The 13,500-nt window shown below is 42.7% G+C and overlaps 1 protein-coding gene across 4 annotated transcripts in view; it reads right to left on the reverse strand.

Moving 5' to 3' along the window:
* The window catches only part of LOC134226808 (transport and Golgi organization protein 2-like), a 180,877-nt gene that overhangs the window by 2,259 nt on the left and 165,118 nt on the right, over nt 1–13,500 (reverse strand). The window contains exons 1-2 of one of the 4 annotated variants that reach the window (XM_062707804.1): nt 11,005–11,160; nt 9,993–10,693 (exon numbers count right to left, since the gene is read on the reverse strand). In XM_062707804.1, coding sequence (XP_062563788.1) covers nt 9,993–10,624 — 632 coding nt within the window. In that variant the 5' untranslated portion in view covers nt 10,625–10,693; nt 11,005–11,160. Of the gene's footprint in view, nt 1–9,992; nt 10,694–10,808; nt 10,909–10,958; nt 11,161–13,500 lie in introns of those variants that run through there. The other 3 variants (XM_062707805.1, XM_062707802.1, XM_062707803.1) reach the window with 3 other exon arrangements.

The following is a 13,500-nucleotide window of genomic DNA, read 5'->3' on the forward strand; positions in this document are numbered from 1 at the left end:
ATCTGAGACCATTGTATGTTCCTTATTTCGCGCATGAAAATAGGATGGTTCCTAATTTCGCGCAAAAATGGTCCTAATTTCGCTCATGTTTGGAATTGAATATCGTTATTGGTTTCATGAAATATAATCAATTGACCAATAGAAGCATGCATCCTTTGGTAAAAATATGCAGATAACGGTATAAGACACCCGTCAGTACCCATTCTTTAGTCGAAATAGTATGCCATATATTTCGACCCTGGTACCACAGACAAACAGACATAACACTCGTCAAATTTCCATCGTTCACTGATTTACTGGTCAATTCAAATATTCATTAGTTGGCCAATCGATCACTAGTGGCGCGCGCATCGGATTTGCTCGAGTTTAACGTTTGCTCACTACCACCATCTGGTTCGCGATTTGCTCAACTAATTGAAATCAACAGATGTCGTTAGTGTTTAAACGACGATGAATTTGATGAGTGAATGTTCAATGTGTTATGTCTGTTTGTCTGTGCTGGTACTTTGCTTAGATTTTAGTTTATGATTTTTAGTTCACACAAGTCATAATTCCTCATTTATCGTTTCTTTCTGTAATATGAACCATATTTCAGGAATGAGGGAATTGTATGAGCAATAATTAGCAGGAGTATTAAAGAAAGTTTTAACTTTCGAGACATCATGTATGAGAGTTTTAAATTCCGCTATCATTCACATAGGACATCTTCAAATATGTGTGTTTACATAAGGCATCTTCAATATTATATACATTATCGAAAAAGCTGCGAAAGTTTTATTCTTGACTTAAGATTAGCATCATTTTTGACATCGGATTCGAAAGCTATTGCAGACACTAACTTAAAGATTTGTCAAGTCAACAATATTCTATGTCGGTGGTTATCCGCCAGAAAATTAGATACAAAGTGTATGAGCTCTTCGGGTTCTATTCAGTGTAAAACAATCGATTCCTGTGCATCATACTGCTTTTGTTTCGTTAGAATGTTGCAAATGAAACTACGAAACAACAATGAACGAAATTAGGCACCCTACTGACTCTCATTGCCTAATTTCGCGCACCAAGCAAAAGTCTAAATAAATACAAAATACACAAAATTTCACATTTTTCAATAGTAATGACGAATAAACATATCCAACAGAACATAATGTATACAAATAGTTTCAAAAAGTAGCCACTTTTGCACTTAGGTCATGTTCTTCGTCTCTGTGCTAAGCACAAGCAAATATGGGTCGATGGGAGGAACAATTTGAAATAATTTTATTTGGTGTACTAAACTAAGTTCGTTTTTCAAATTCTTTCGTGAAAAACATTCAACAACAATATTTTGTAATCCTCCCGATTTTTTAATTTTGACTGGTACCTAAACATTGAAAAAAAAATTATGATGCGCGAAATTAGGGCGGTACAATGTGCTCTATTTCTTACAGGTTCTTATATATAGTATACTATATATATATATATATATACTATTTCTATTAATACTTATAAGTGATGCTCGGAAGAGTATGTAGGGGACCAGGGGGCATTATGAACACCCGGGGCAGATTGGACACCCCCAATATTCTTGTTAATTCAATCATTTGTCTACTTTCAATGCAGAGAACTCTATAATCCTTTCATAAACAACTAATTTATAGCGTAGAAGCCATTGTTTTATTTTCTTAGCGCATAAATTTGACAAAAAAGTTAGAATGTCTTCCAAATGGTTAAAAATTATAAGTTTCACCTCCCATAAAATAAGCTTTACTTTACCACAGAAGATGATTTCTCAATTATTGGTCTTTACAGTGCTCTGGCATGCATTTGTGACAAGTTTCCTTGATTTTTAAAAAATTTCCAACAGTATTTAAATTTGTTCACCTGTTGGGGCAAACTGAACACTCTATATGGAGGTAGAACTGACACCTTAAAAATTAAAAACATAACCTCAAACTCATCGAACTTGGCTTTCATGTCGTGTTATTTTCGTGTTATCATGATGCGGAATTATAAATCGCCATAAAAGTACCAGTACATGACATATATACCACAGAAGCATATAATCATACAAGTCGCTGAAAGTGCAACAAAAAAAGGAAGTGTTTTGTATAGATTTGGCAATCTCGTTGGCAAGTTGATCGGTACAACCCATTGGAAGGATTGGCGATTCCAGTAGGGTGAATAAGAGTATGCATAGATTATGCAATGCTAAGAGTTTGGCGATTGGGAAGGGGTCTTGCAATAAGTGTGAGGATCCATATAAAAACAATCATATGCTTCATACAAAAAGTTCGACATACATGTATGAGGCCGGCTGAAAGTGGCATATTTTTGCGTTACGTAATCAATCTTCTTCTATTCACCATGGAATTAATATAGAAAACGACCATATATGACCTCGCTTAAGAAGAGGGAAATAGATTTTCGGATGTTGATGATCCAAACACAATTTTAGGTGTCTCATACAAAATCATGACAGGAAGATGAACAATTAGGTAATATTTATGTGGGATGATCCATAAAATAGGTTACAATGGCATATAATCACAAGTAAGATAATTTTCTTCATATTTTATAAGGGTGTCCATACTGCCCCATGGGGGTGTCCAATCTACCCCGCTACCTTCCCGAGAGTAGTGAAAAATTAACTATTACAAAATCGTCCTATTTGATTGAAATTGCCTTATTTTCAATACGATTCAAAACAGAACTGGTAGTTAACGAGTAATAGTATCATGTAATTGCTAGAAATCCGAATTATATTCAATTTAAATCACCTAATATTGAATAAAACCTTAGGGTGTCCATATTGCCCCTTGTCCCCCTACTCTGACAGACATGAGCTTTGTGTAAAGGTGAGATTCCTAAATGCCAAACGCAATGGAATAAACGAACCAGTGGCCAGTTCTAACCCAGTTGTTGGCGTTGCGTTAAAACTTTGTAATATTTCTCCATTTTTTTTAATACGTACCTCGTGTTAAATTATCGTACAAAAAAGCGTGTAAAAGAAACCGCGTTAATTCGGAAATCCCTGTAAAAAAATCGTCGAAAAAATTTAAGTCCTTTTGAATGGAAAAGAACAATATATTGATAAGTGAAAAATTACTCAGTCTACATACCTATTTGACTGAAAACTTAAAAACTGAGTATTGCCGAAACGTGTTCGATGAGTAGATGACTTAAATGACTGTAAATCCATGCAATATAAATATTGATGATACGGACTTGATGAGTGCTAGCCGGAAATCGATGTTTGGCGCCATTTTGTAATTCAAGACAGACGACTTGTCCCCAAAAAAAAATTTGAAAATTTTATCCGTTATTTTTTTTTATTTTGTAAATAATAGGGTATGGTGGGGGCACGGCAAGTGCCAGCGAGGGACTCTAAGTGAAACTGTGCACCATGGTCCACCGGAAATAAGGAGGAATGGTCCTCCGGAAATTTAGGGGGTTTGGTGTCAGGCCCTGCAAAACCAGCAAAAAAAAAACTCACGCAACGAACAATCAACAAGAGAGTACGGACCGGAACTATCGCCGAAGACCACTGCGACGAAAAGGGACTAGCGATTGGAAACTAGGTTCGTGGAACTGCAAATCTCTGAACTTCATCGGGAGCACACGCATACTCGCCGATGTGCTCAAGGACCGTGGATTCGGCATCGTAGCGCTGCAGGAGGTTTGTTGGAAGGAATCAATGGTGCGAACGTTTAGAGGTAATCATACCATCTACCAGAGCTGCGGCAACACACATGAGCTGGGAACAGCTTTCATATTGATGGGCGACATGCAAAGGCGCGTGATCGGGTGGTGGCCGATCAACGAGAGAATGTGCAGGTTGAGGATCAAAGGCCGGTTCTTCAACTTCAGCATAATCAACGTCCATAGCCCACACTCCGGAAGCACTGATGATGATAAGGACGCATTCTACGCGCAGCTGGAACGTGAGTACGATAGCTGCCCAAGCCACGACGTCAAAATCATCATAGGAGATTTGAACGCTCAGGTTGGCCAAGAGGAGGAGTTTAGATCGACCATTGGGAAGTTCAGGTTTCGCAGGTTGCGACAGGATGATCTACGATGAATTACATCCCCGCAACTTCGACGTCGTGGCGCTGCAGGAGATTTGCTGGACAGGACAGAAAGTGTGGAAAAGCGGGCATCGAGCGGCTACCTTCTACCAAAGCTGTGGCACCACCAACGAGCTGGGAACCGGCTTCATAGTGCTGGGTAAGATGCGCCAACGCGTGATTGGGTGGCAGCCAATCAACGCAAGGATGTGCAAGCTGAGGATTAAAGGCCGTTTCTTCAACTATAGCATCATCAACGTGCACTGCCCACACGAAGGGAGACCCGACGACGAGAAAGAAGCGTTCTACGCACAGCTGGAGCAGACATACGATGGATGCCCACTGCGGGACGTCAAAATCGTCATCGGTGACATGAACGCACAGGTAGGAAGGGAGGAAATGTATAGACCGGTCATCGGACCGGATAGTCTGCACACCGTATCGAATGACAACGGCCAACGATGCATAAACTTCGCAGCCTCCCGCGGAATGGTAGTCCGAAGCACCTTCTTTCCCCGCAAAAATATCCACAAGGCCACATGGAGATCACCTAACCAAGAAACGGAAAACCAAATCGACCACGTTCTAATCGACGGTAAATTCTTCTCCGACATCACGAACGTCCGCACTTACCGCAGTGCGAATATTGAATCCGACCACTACCTCGTTGCGGTATGCCTGCGCTCAAAACTCTCGACGGTGTACAACACGCGTCGAAGTCGGACGCCGCGGCTTAACATTGGGCGGCTACAAGATGGTAGACTAGCCCAAGAATACGCGCAGCAGCTGGAAGTGGCACTTCCAACGGAAGAGCAGCTAGGCGCAGCGTCTCTTGAAGATGGCTGGAGAGATATTCGATCCGCCATTGGTAGCACCGCAACCGCTGCACTTGGCACGGTGCCCCCGGATCAGAGAAACGACTGGTATGACGGCGAATGTGAGCAGTTAGTGGAAGAGAAGAATGCAGCATGGGCGAGATTGCTGCAACACCGCACGAGGGCGAACGAGGCACGATATAAACAGGCGCGGAACAGACAAAACTCGATTTTCCGGAGGAAAAAGCGCCAGCAGGAAGATCGAGACCGTGAAGAAACGGAGCAACTGTACCGCGCTAATAACACACGAAAGTTCTATGAGAAGTTAAACCGTTCACGTAAGGGTCACGTGCCACAGCCTGATATGTGTAAGGACTTAAACGGGAACCTTCTTACGAACGAGCGTGAGGTGATCCAAAGGTGGCGGCAGCACTACGAAGAACACCTGAATGGCGATGTGGCAGACGAAGATGGCGGTATGGTGATGGACCTGGGAGAACGCGCGCAGGACATAATTCTACCGGCTCCGGATCTCCAGGAAATCCAGGAGGAGATTGGCCGGCTGAAGAACAACAAAGCCCCTGGGGTTGACCAACTACCAGGAGAGCTATTTAAACACGGTGGTGAGGCACTGGCTAGAGCGCTGCACTGGGTCATTACCAAGATTTGGGAGGAGGAAGTTTTGCCGCAGGAGTGGATGGAAGGTGTCGTGTGTCCCATCTACAAAAAGGGCGATAAGCTGGATTGCAGCAACTACCGCGCAATCACATTGCTGAACGCCGCCTACAAGGTACTCTCCCAAATTTTATGCCGTCGACTAGCACCAACTGCAAGGGAGTTCGTGGGGCAGTACCAGGCGGGTTTTATGGGCGAACGCTCCACCACGGACCAGGTGTTCGCCATTCGCCAAGTACTGCAGAAATGCCGCGAATACAACGTGCCCACATCATCTATTCATCGACTTCAAAGCCGCATATGATACAATCGATCAGGACCAGCTATGGCAGCTAATGCACGAACACGGTTTTCCGGATAAACTGACACGGTTGATCAAAGCGACGATGGATCGGGTGATGTGCGTAGTTCGAGTTTCAGGGGCATTCTCGAGTCCTTCGAAACCCGCAGAGGGTTACGGCAAGGTGATGGTCTTTCGTGTTTGCTATTCAACATCGCTTTGGAAGGGTAATACGAAGAGCAGGGATTAACACGAGTGGTACAATTTTCAATAAGTCCGTCCAGCTATTTGGTTTCGCCGACGACATAGATATTATGGCACGTAACTTTGAGAAGATGGAGGAAGCCTACATCAGACTGAAGAGGGAAGCTAAGCGGATCGGACTAGTCATCAACACGTCGAAGACGAAGTACATGATAGGAAGAGGTTCAAGAGAAGACAATGTGAGCCACCCACCGCGAGTTTGCATCGGTGGTGACGAAATCGAGGTGGTAGAAGAATTTGTGTACTTGGGCTCACTGGTGACTGCCGAAAATGACACCAGCAGAGAAATTCGGAGACGCATAGTGGCTGGAAATCGTACGTACTTTGGACTCCGCAAGACGCTCCGATCGAACAGAGTTCGCCGCCGTACCAAACTGACAATCTACAAAACGCTAATTAGACCGGTAGTCCTCTACGGACACGAGACCTGGACGATGCTCGTGGAGGACCAACGCGCACTTGGAGTTTTCGAAAGGAAAGTGCTGCGTACCATCTATGGTGGGGTGCAGATGGCGGACGGTACGTGGAGGAGGCGAATGAACCACGAATTGCATCAGCTGTTGGGAGAACCATCCATCGTTCACACCGCGAAAATCGGAAGACTGCGGTGGGCCGGGCACGTAGCCAGAATGTCGGACAGTAACCCGGTGAAAATGGTTCTCGACAACGATCCGACGGGCACAAGAAGGCGAGGTGCGCAGCGGGCAAGGTGGATCGATCAGGTGGAAGATGACTTGCGGACCCTCCGTAGACTGCGTGGTTGGCGACGTGTAGCCATGGACCGAGCCGAATGGAGAAGACTCTTATATACCGCACAGGCCACTTCGGCCTTAGTCTGATTAAATAATAATAATAATAATAAATAAAATAATAAATTGGGAAGTTCAGCGCACACCGGCTGACGAATGATTTCGCTGCCTCCAAGAATTCGCAGCACCTACTTCCAACACAGCCTTCCGTATCGGTACACCTGGAGATACCCACTGCAGACAGAATCACAAATCGACCACGTTCTGATTGATGGACGGCACTTCTCCGACATTATCGACGTCAGGACATATCGTGGCGCTAACATCGACTCTGACCACTATCTGGTGATGGGTCAACTGCGCCCAAAACTATCCGTCATCAACAATGTTCGGTACCGACGACCGCCACCGAGTGACTGAAGCAATCTGATGTCGCCACTGCATACGCGCAGCATCTCGAGGCAGCGTTGCCGGAAGAGGGTGAGCTTGATGGGGCCCCTCTTGAGGACTGCTGGAATACAGTTAAAGCAGCCATTAACGACGCAGCGGAGATCAACGTCGGGTATATGGGACGAAGTCGACGGAACGATTGGTTCGACGAAGAGTGCAGACAGATTCTGGAGGAGAAGGACGCAGCGCGGGCGGTCGCGCTGCAGCAAAGTACACGGCAAAACGTGAAACGTTATAGACAGAAGCGGAGACAGCAGAACCGCCTTTTTCAGGAGAAGAAACGCCGCCTGGAAGAAGCGGAGTGCGAGGAGATGGAACAGCTGTACCGTTCTCAAGAAACACGCAAGTTCTACCAGAAGTTCAACGCATCCCGCAAAGGCTTCGTTCCGCGAGCCGAAATGTGCCGGGATAAGGATGGGAGCATCTTGACGGACGAACGTGTGGTGATTGAAAGGTGGAAGCAGCACTACGAGGAACATTTGAATGGCGCTGAGAGTACAGGCAGTGAAAGTCAAGTCATCGGAGGAGATGACTACGTCAGTTCAGCGGACGATGGAAGCCAACCAGCCCCCACCTTGAGGGAAGTTAAGGATGCCATCCAATAGCTAAAGATCAATAAAGCAGCTGGTAAGGATGGTATCGGAGCTGAGCTCATCAAGATGGGCCCGGAAAAGCTAGCCACTTGCCTGCACAAATTGATAGTCAGAATCTGGGAAACTGAACAGCTACCGGAGGAGTGGAAGGAAGGGGTTATATGCCCATCTACAAGAAAGGCGACAAGCTGGAGTGTGAGAACTTTCGAGCGATCACTATCCTTAATGTCGCCTACAAAGTGATATCCCAGATCATCTTCCGTCGTCTGTCACCATTAGTGAATGAGTTCGTGGGAAGTTATCAAGCCGGCTTCGTGACGGCCGCTCGACAACGGACCAGATCTGTACTGTACGGCAAATCCTTCAAAAATGCCGTGAATACCAGAATTTCAAGGCGGCATACGACAGTATAGACCGCGTAGAGCTATGGAAAATTATGGACAAGAACAGCTTTCCTGGGAAGCTTACCAGACTGATCAAAGCAACGGTGGATGGTGTGCAAAACTGTGTGAAGATTTCGGGCGAACACTCCAGTTCGTTCGAATCGCGCCGGGGACTAAGACAAGGTGATGGACTTTCGTGCCTGTTGTTCAACATTGCGCTAGAAGGTGTCATGCGGAGAGCCGGGTGAAACAGCCGGGTACGATTTTCAACAGATCCAGTCAATTTATTTGTTTCGCGGATGACATGGACATTGTCGGCCCAACATTTGCAAAGGTGGCAGAACTGTACACCCGCCTGAAACGTGAAGCAACAAAAGTTGGACTGGTGGTGAATGCGTCAAAGACAAAGTACATGCTTGTGGGCGGAACCGAGCGCGATAAGGCCCGCCTGGGAAGCAGTGTTACGATAGACGGGGATACCTTCGAGGTGGTCGAGGAATTCGTCTACCTCGGATCCTTGCTAACGGCTGATAACAATGTCAGGCGTGAAATACAAAGGCGCATCATCTGTGGAAGTCGGGAACACTACGGGCTCCAGAAGAAACTGCGGTCAAAAAAGATTCGCCACCGCACCGAATGTGTCATGTACAAGACGCTAATAAGACCGGTTGTTGAGGAGGACTTGCAAGCACTCGGAGTATTCGAGAGACGGGTGCTTAGGACCATCTTTGGCGGTGTGCAAGAAGACGGTGTGTGGCGGCGAAGAATGAACCATGAGCTCGCCCAGCTCTACGGCGAACCCAGTATCCACAAGGTAGCTAAAGCCGGAAGGGTACGATGGGCAGGACATGTTGCAAGAATGGGTCGCCTAAGGCGAACCCTGAATATCTCAAAACAGAAACATTTTAATTCAACTTTTCAACATGGATCTATAAAAATAGCTCATAATCTGTAAGCCAGAGGTATGAAATAACAAAAACTCCACTTTTTATTCCATTTCGAGTCATTAAAGTAGAAGTCTTTTTTTCTGTCAATCAAAAAATGACGGGGTAAGATGGGTCAAACAGCGGGGCAAGATGGGTCACCTTTAAATACTGCAATTAATAATGTTTTTATTCCCAATATTGAATTACACACAGATAGATAGCTTTATTGCCAATGATTATATTGAATAAAAAATAATTTTTGAGCCTTGGATGAAGAAATGGCTCTACATTCAAAAATGTCTGCAAATTCTTATAAAAAAAGCCGTCTATTGCTTTCTTAAAGACAAAAAATAGACATTTTCAATAAACAAATTAACATCATTATGTCAAAAGTAACCTTAAAATGTAGGTTAACCTTAAAATGTTAAGAAAATTATTTTGAGCTATATTACACGGAGTGTACGACTATCATCGGCACATGTAGGTAGAGATTCAATTGATTTTGCATTAAAAAAATCATTTTCAAGTTATTACTTTGTGCTATGGATTTAATTGATTTACAAGACGTTTTCATAGAAAAACTTAAAAACGGCATTACTTGAAAACCTCATCAACGATTTTTTTTTTTGAAAATTTGTACAGAAGCGTAGAATTATAGTAGGAATCGAATGGCGGCTTCCGATTGGATGATATATTTTTTTCTTCGTAATAACGGTAAATGAAGCACCGTGAACGTCGACTATTCGAAAATTCGTGTAAAAAAACCCTCGCAAAAAACGTGTAAAAACCTGGGTGAATATTTGTTACTTACTTCTCATCACTGCTCAGAAGTTCCAATAGCTCATTAATTAGCTGCTCTTTTGACTCCAACTTCAGTCGTTTATCCACAATATCACCAAACTGTTTGCGTCCGTGTTTAACCTTCTGCAGTGGCACGTCTAATGTACTGTTTCCAAACCCGAGCGGGTTATCCAGCTCACACTGATCGATCTTGCAAGGTGTATTGCTGGTATGAAGTATCGACACGTTTCCACCGTTGTTGCCACCCTTTGTGTCTATTTGCACTGATACCAAATTGAAAGGTCCGTAATTATCATTAGCTAGCAGTTGTTTTGAATATTCCTCATTCGACAACGGCTCTACCAAGTAGTTGGCTACTATTGGTCCTCGCCCCAAAGTAACATTCGGCTTACTCTCACCAGTAACGTTCAACAATGCACCTATTTTTACGATGCCCTCGCGTCCACTGATTGCCAACCAGGTTCCGCCTTCTCGACCCGGTTCCATATCACGTCCACCAATCACAAACGGACTCTCGTCCCAGGGAGCCGCTGCCTTAGCTGGTCTCGTATAGTACTCATCCCTATTGGAGGCCAATATCAGTTTGTATTCGCCCTGCACTGGTACTCCGTTATTGTTCACGTAGATGAATAAAATGCACATCGTTGTTCCCTCGACACCGTGTTTTCTGTGACTGTGTTCACTATTCGAAAATATCGATTCAACCGATAGCTGAAAGTAGAAACAAAGGCGAAAACAAACCAAGACGTGAATAAAAATTTAATCGAAATCAATTTTTGTTTGATATGAAGACGGGTCATTTATTGTGCTACGATTCAAGACTCACTGAACAACGTTGAACTTTGAACTTTGGCACACGCAGTTACACTGAAATGCTGACTGTGCAGCTCTGAGAAACAACTAATAACTGTGTTAGAAAAGTAACAGATTAGCTTCAGATAAATACATTTGAGAGTAAGAAACGTCTGGAGCCTACCTATCAGTCTATCAGTCCATCTCTCTATCTACCGCTGGAATTTTACCTGGTGGCTATGTTTGCTTAACGCAGCGTTAGGTCCGCTTCGGTTCAGCAGCTACGAGTGCTCCCACATGTACCAACGTATCTGCCGTTCAGCACTAACGAACTTTTTGTAATAAGCGTTGCGGCTTCAACTAGCGCTCTTGGCACACTGATAAAGCGTGTTAATGACACAGAAAATAGATAAAAGTTGATATATTTATGCGATGGATTTGTACTGTTGTAGCTCAACTACCGACTCGATTGTGGGTCTAGTCTGGGAACTAGTAAACAGTGTTATGAATTGAATATATCTTCAAATATGCTACCGTGGAAGCACAATATTCGCAGTTGAGCAAATTTTGAAAAGAATCATCACGGATTCACTAAATTTTCTGCATAACAAGCGTTCTACTATTATATAATTTGAACAAATAATGAAACTTAAAAGTATATATACATACTTTAAGTTTATGTCTCAGTTTTAGGGCGGTCACATTAGTATGAAAAAAAAAACTTATTCCAATTGTTTGATGGGTCACCCGCTTATTCCGTTCTATTTGATGCCCCGATGTTCAGGACAAATTTTCAGCCAAATCGGTCATCATTTGGGTGGTGCTAAACTTATCGGCGGCTTTCAGCAAAACATTCTGTATTTATTTTTATAAGAACCGAATGAGTATCATAGTCCTGTTTTTCGTTGTTTTTTCATACATTTTCCCATTTGAACTTCCAATAAGTATAGCACCGTCCAAACCAGGGCGTGAATTAGAACGGAATAAAAGGGCTACCCATTCAAAAATTTGAAAAAGTGATTTTTGAGCCTCCTTATTTTGTAGTCTGTTTTTATGGGGTACTTAGGTTCCTAACTTGACGCACTAATTTTGCCAAGTGCCTTATTTGACGCAGAGTTGTTCCCAATTTGCCGCACTTAAATTTTTTATCAAAACTCGTTAATTATTTGTATACATAATAACAGAGCAAAGGCACTTTGTACGGTGAAAAATAACAAGTTTTTTCATTTTTACAATTTTGAATTTGATTCGTTTTCGATCAAGTTACATGCTATGTGATGGAAGTATTTGTTTGTTTCATGTACCCTGCACATCGAACAAAATGTTTCAATTTAGGTATAAGAATAAAGCCAAAACAAGTATTCATGGAAGAATTATTTTGCCATTTCATTACGTAACCAGCCTACCGTGGTTTGTTGTACTTGTATGCTAAACAATAACATTTTTTTCTTTGGTAATCTGCAATTTTGAATCTATCAACTGGGGAGGAACAAAGAAAGAAACCTGTGCATGAAACCTTGTTGAATAACGTTGAAATTACCGATAGGCAAATGTTACGCGACCGGGAGATATATTAAAATATGAGCTACCGTTCATATACATTTTATCAATCAAGATAACTCTATTACTGTAGTACTGTAGTACACTGACTAAAGCTGATATAAGAATGCTAGACATTGTATGCTACTATTTTATTACGTAACATTATTTGCTTGCATGAAACTCAAAACCAGCATTGAAAAATTGCATAAGGCCGATTCAAATATTTAAAATCTATTTTGTCCCCCCCCTCGGATTTTTTGCCCAAAAATGATATTTTGAGGGGGCAACAAAATAAAATTCGGATAATTTTGAGGATTGTCAAAACATTATCTAACAAATCCGAGGAGTTTTTTTATTTTTTTCATTTTAATATTTATTTTTTATTATCCCCCCCTTGACCTTTCGGAGACCAGTAGGACAAAAAGTTAATTAAATATTTGTAACGGCCTAAATATAAAATCTCGTGTAAAACCGCGTGAAAGAAAAAAACGCATCCAACTCGAAGACAGCGGGCCTTATTACAGATTCACATTTCACATTACAAATTTTACCTTCACTCCACCCTACTCCTCCTTGCGATCACTTCACATTTATTGTTTTTACCATTTTTTCACTGTGAAGTGGAATCTGTAATGCAGCGTACACACCGGTCAAGCAGTTTGGCCAACATTTACTCCACCTCTCGTTTAGTCAAGCATCCACCATGTTCTACCAACAACGGCGCGAACACTCAATTTATTTGACCAACAATTTCATACACGAACGATCGAAGCGCCAGCTTGAACATCAACCATAAAAACTAGAGGCCTGAATAAGAGAAACGCGGATAGGTATGTGCCGCCAATCGAACCGTCAAAAAACAGCAGCCAATCGAGCAGGAGACCTGTCAAGCAGCCAAAATGTTGGCTCAAATACTGAAAACGGCCAAATTCGATTTTATGCCATTTTTCAATTGAATGTATTTTACATTAGTTTGCAATAATATATGTTAGTCATTAATAGATTATGAAATGAAATTCCATTGTTTATTGGATTCTATTGTTATGTGATGTGGTCACATGAAATAGCGGATTGTGAGATTTTATCTACATAAACCATTTCTTCCTTTTCATGTGCTGTTCTTTGATTAAGAAGATTGAATGCAGTGTTGGCAGAGTCATATTTTCTATCCACGTTTCTCTTAT

Source organism: Armigeres subalbatus, chromosome 3, assembly GCF_024139115.2.
Source record: "Armigeres subalbatus isolate Guangzhou_Male chromosome 3, GZ_Asu_2, whole genome shotgun sequence".
NCBI classification, from domain to species: Eukaryota; Metazoa; Arthropoda; class Insecta; order Diptera; family Culicidae; genus Armigeres; species Armigeres subalbatus.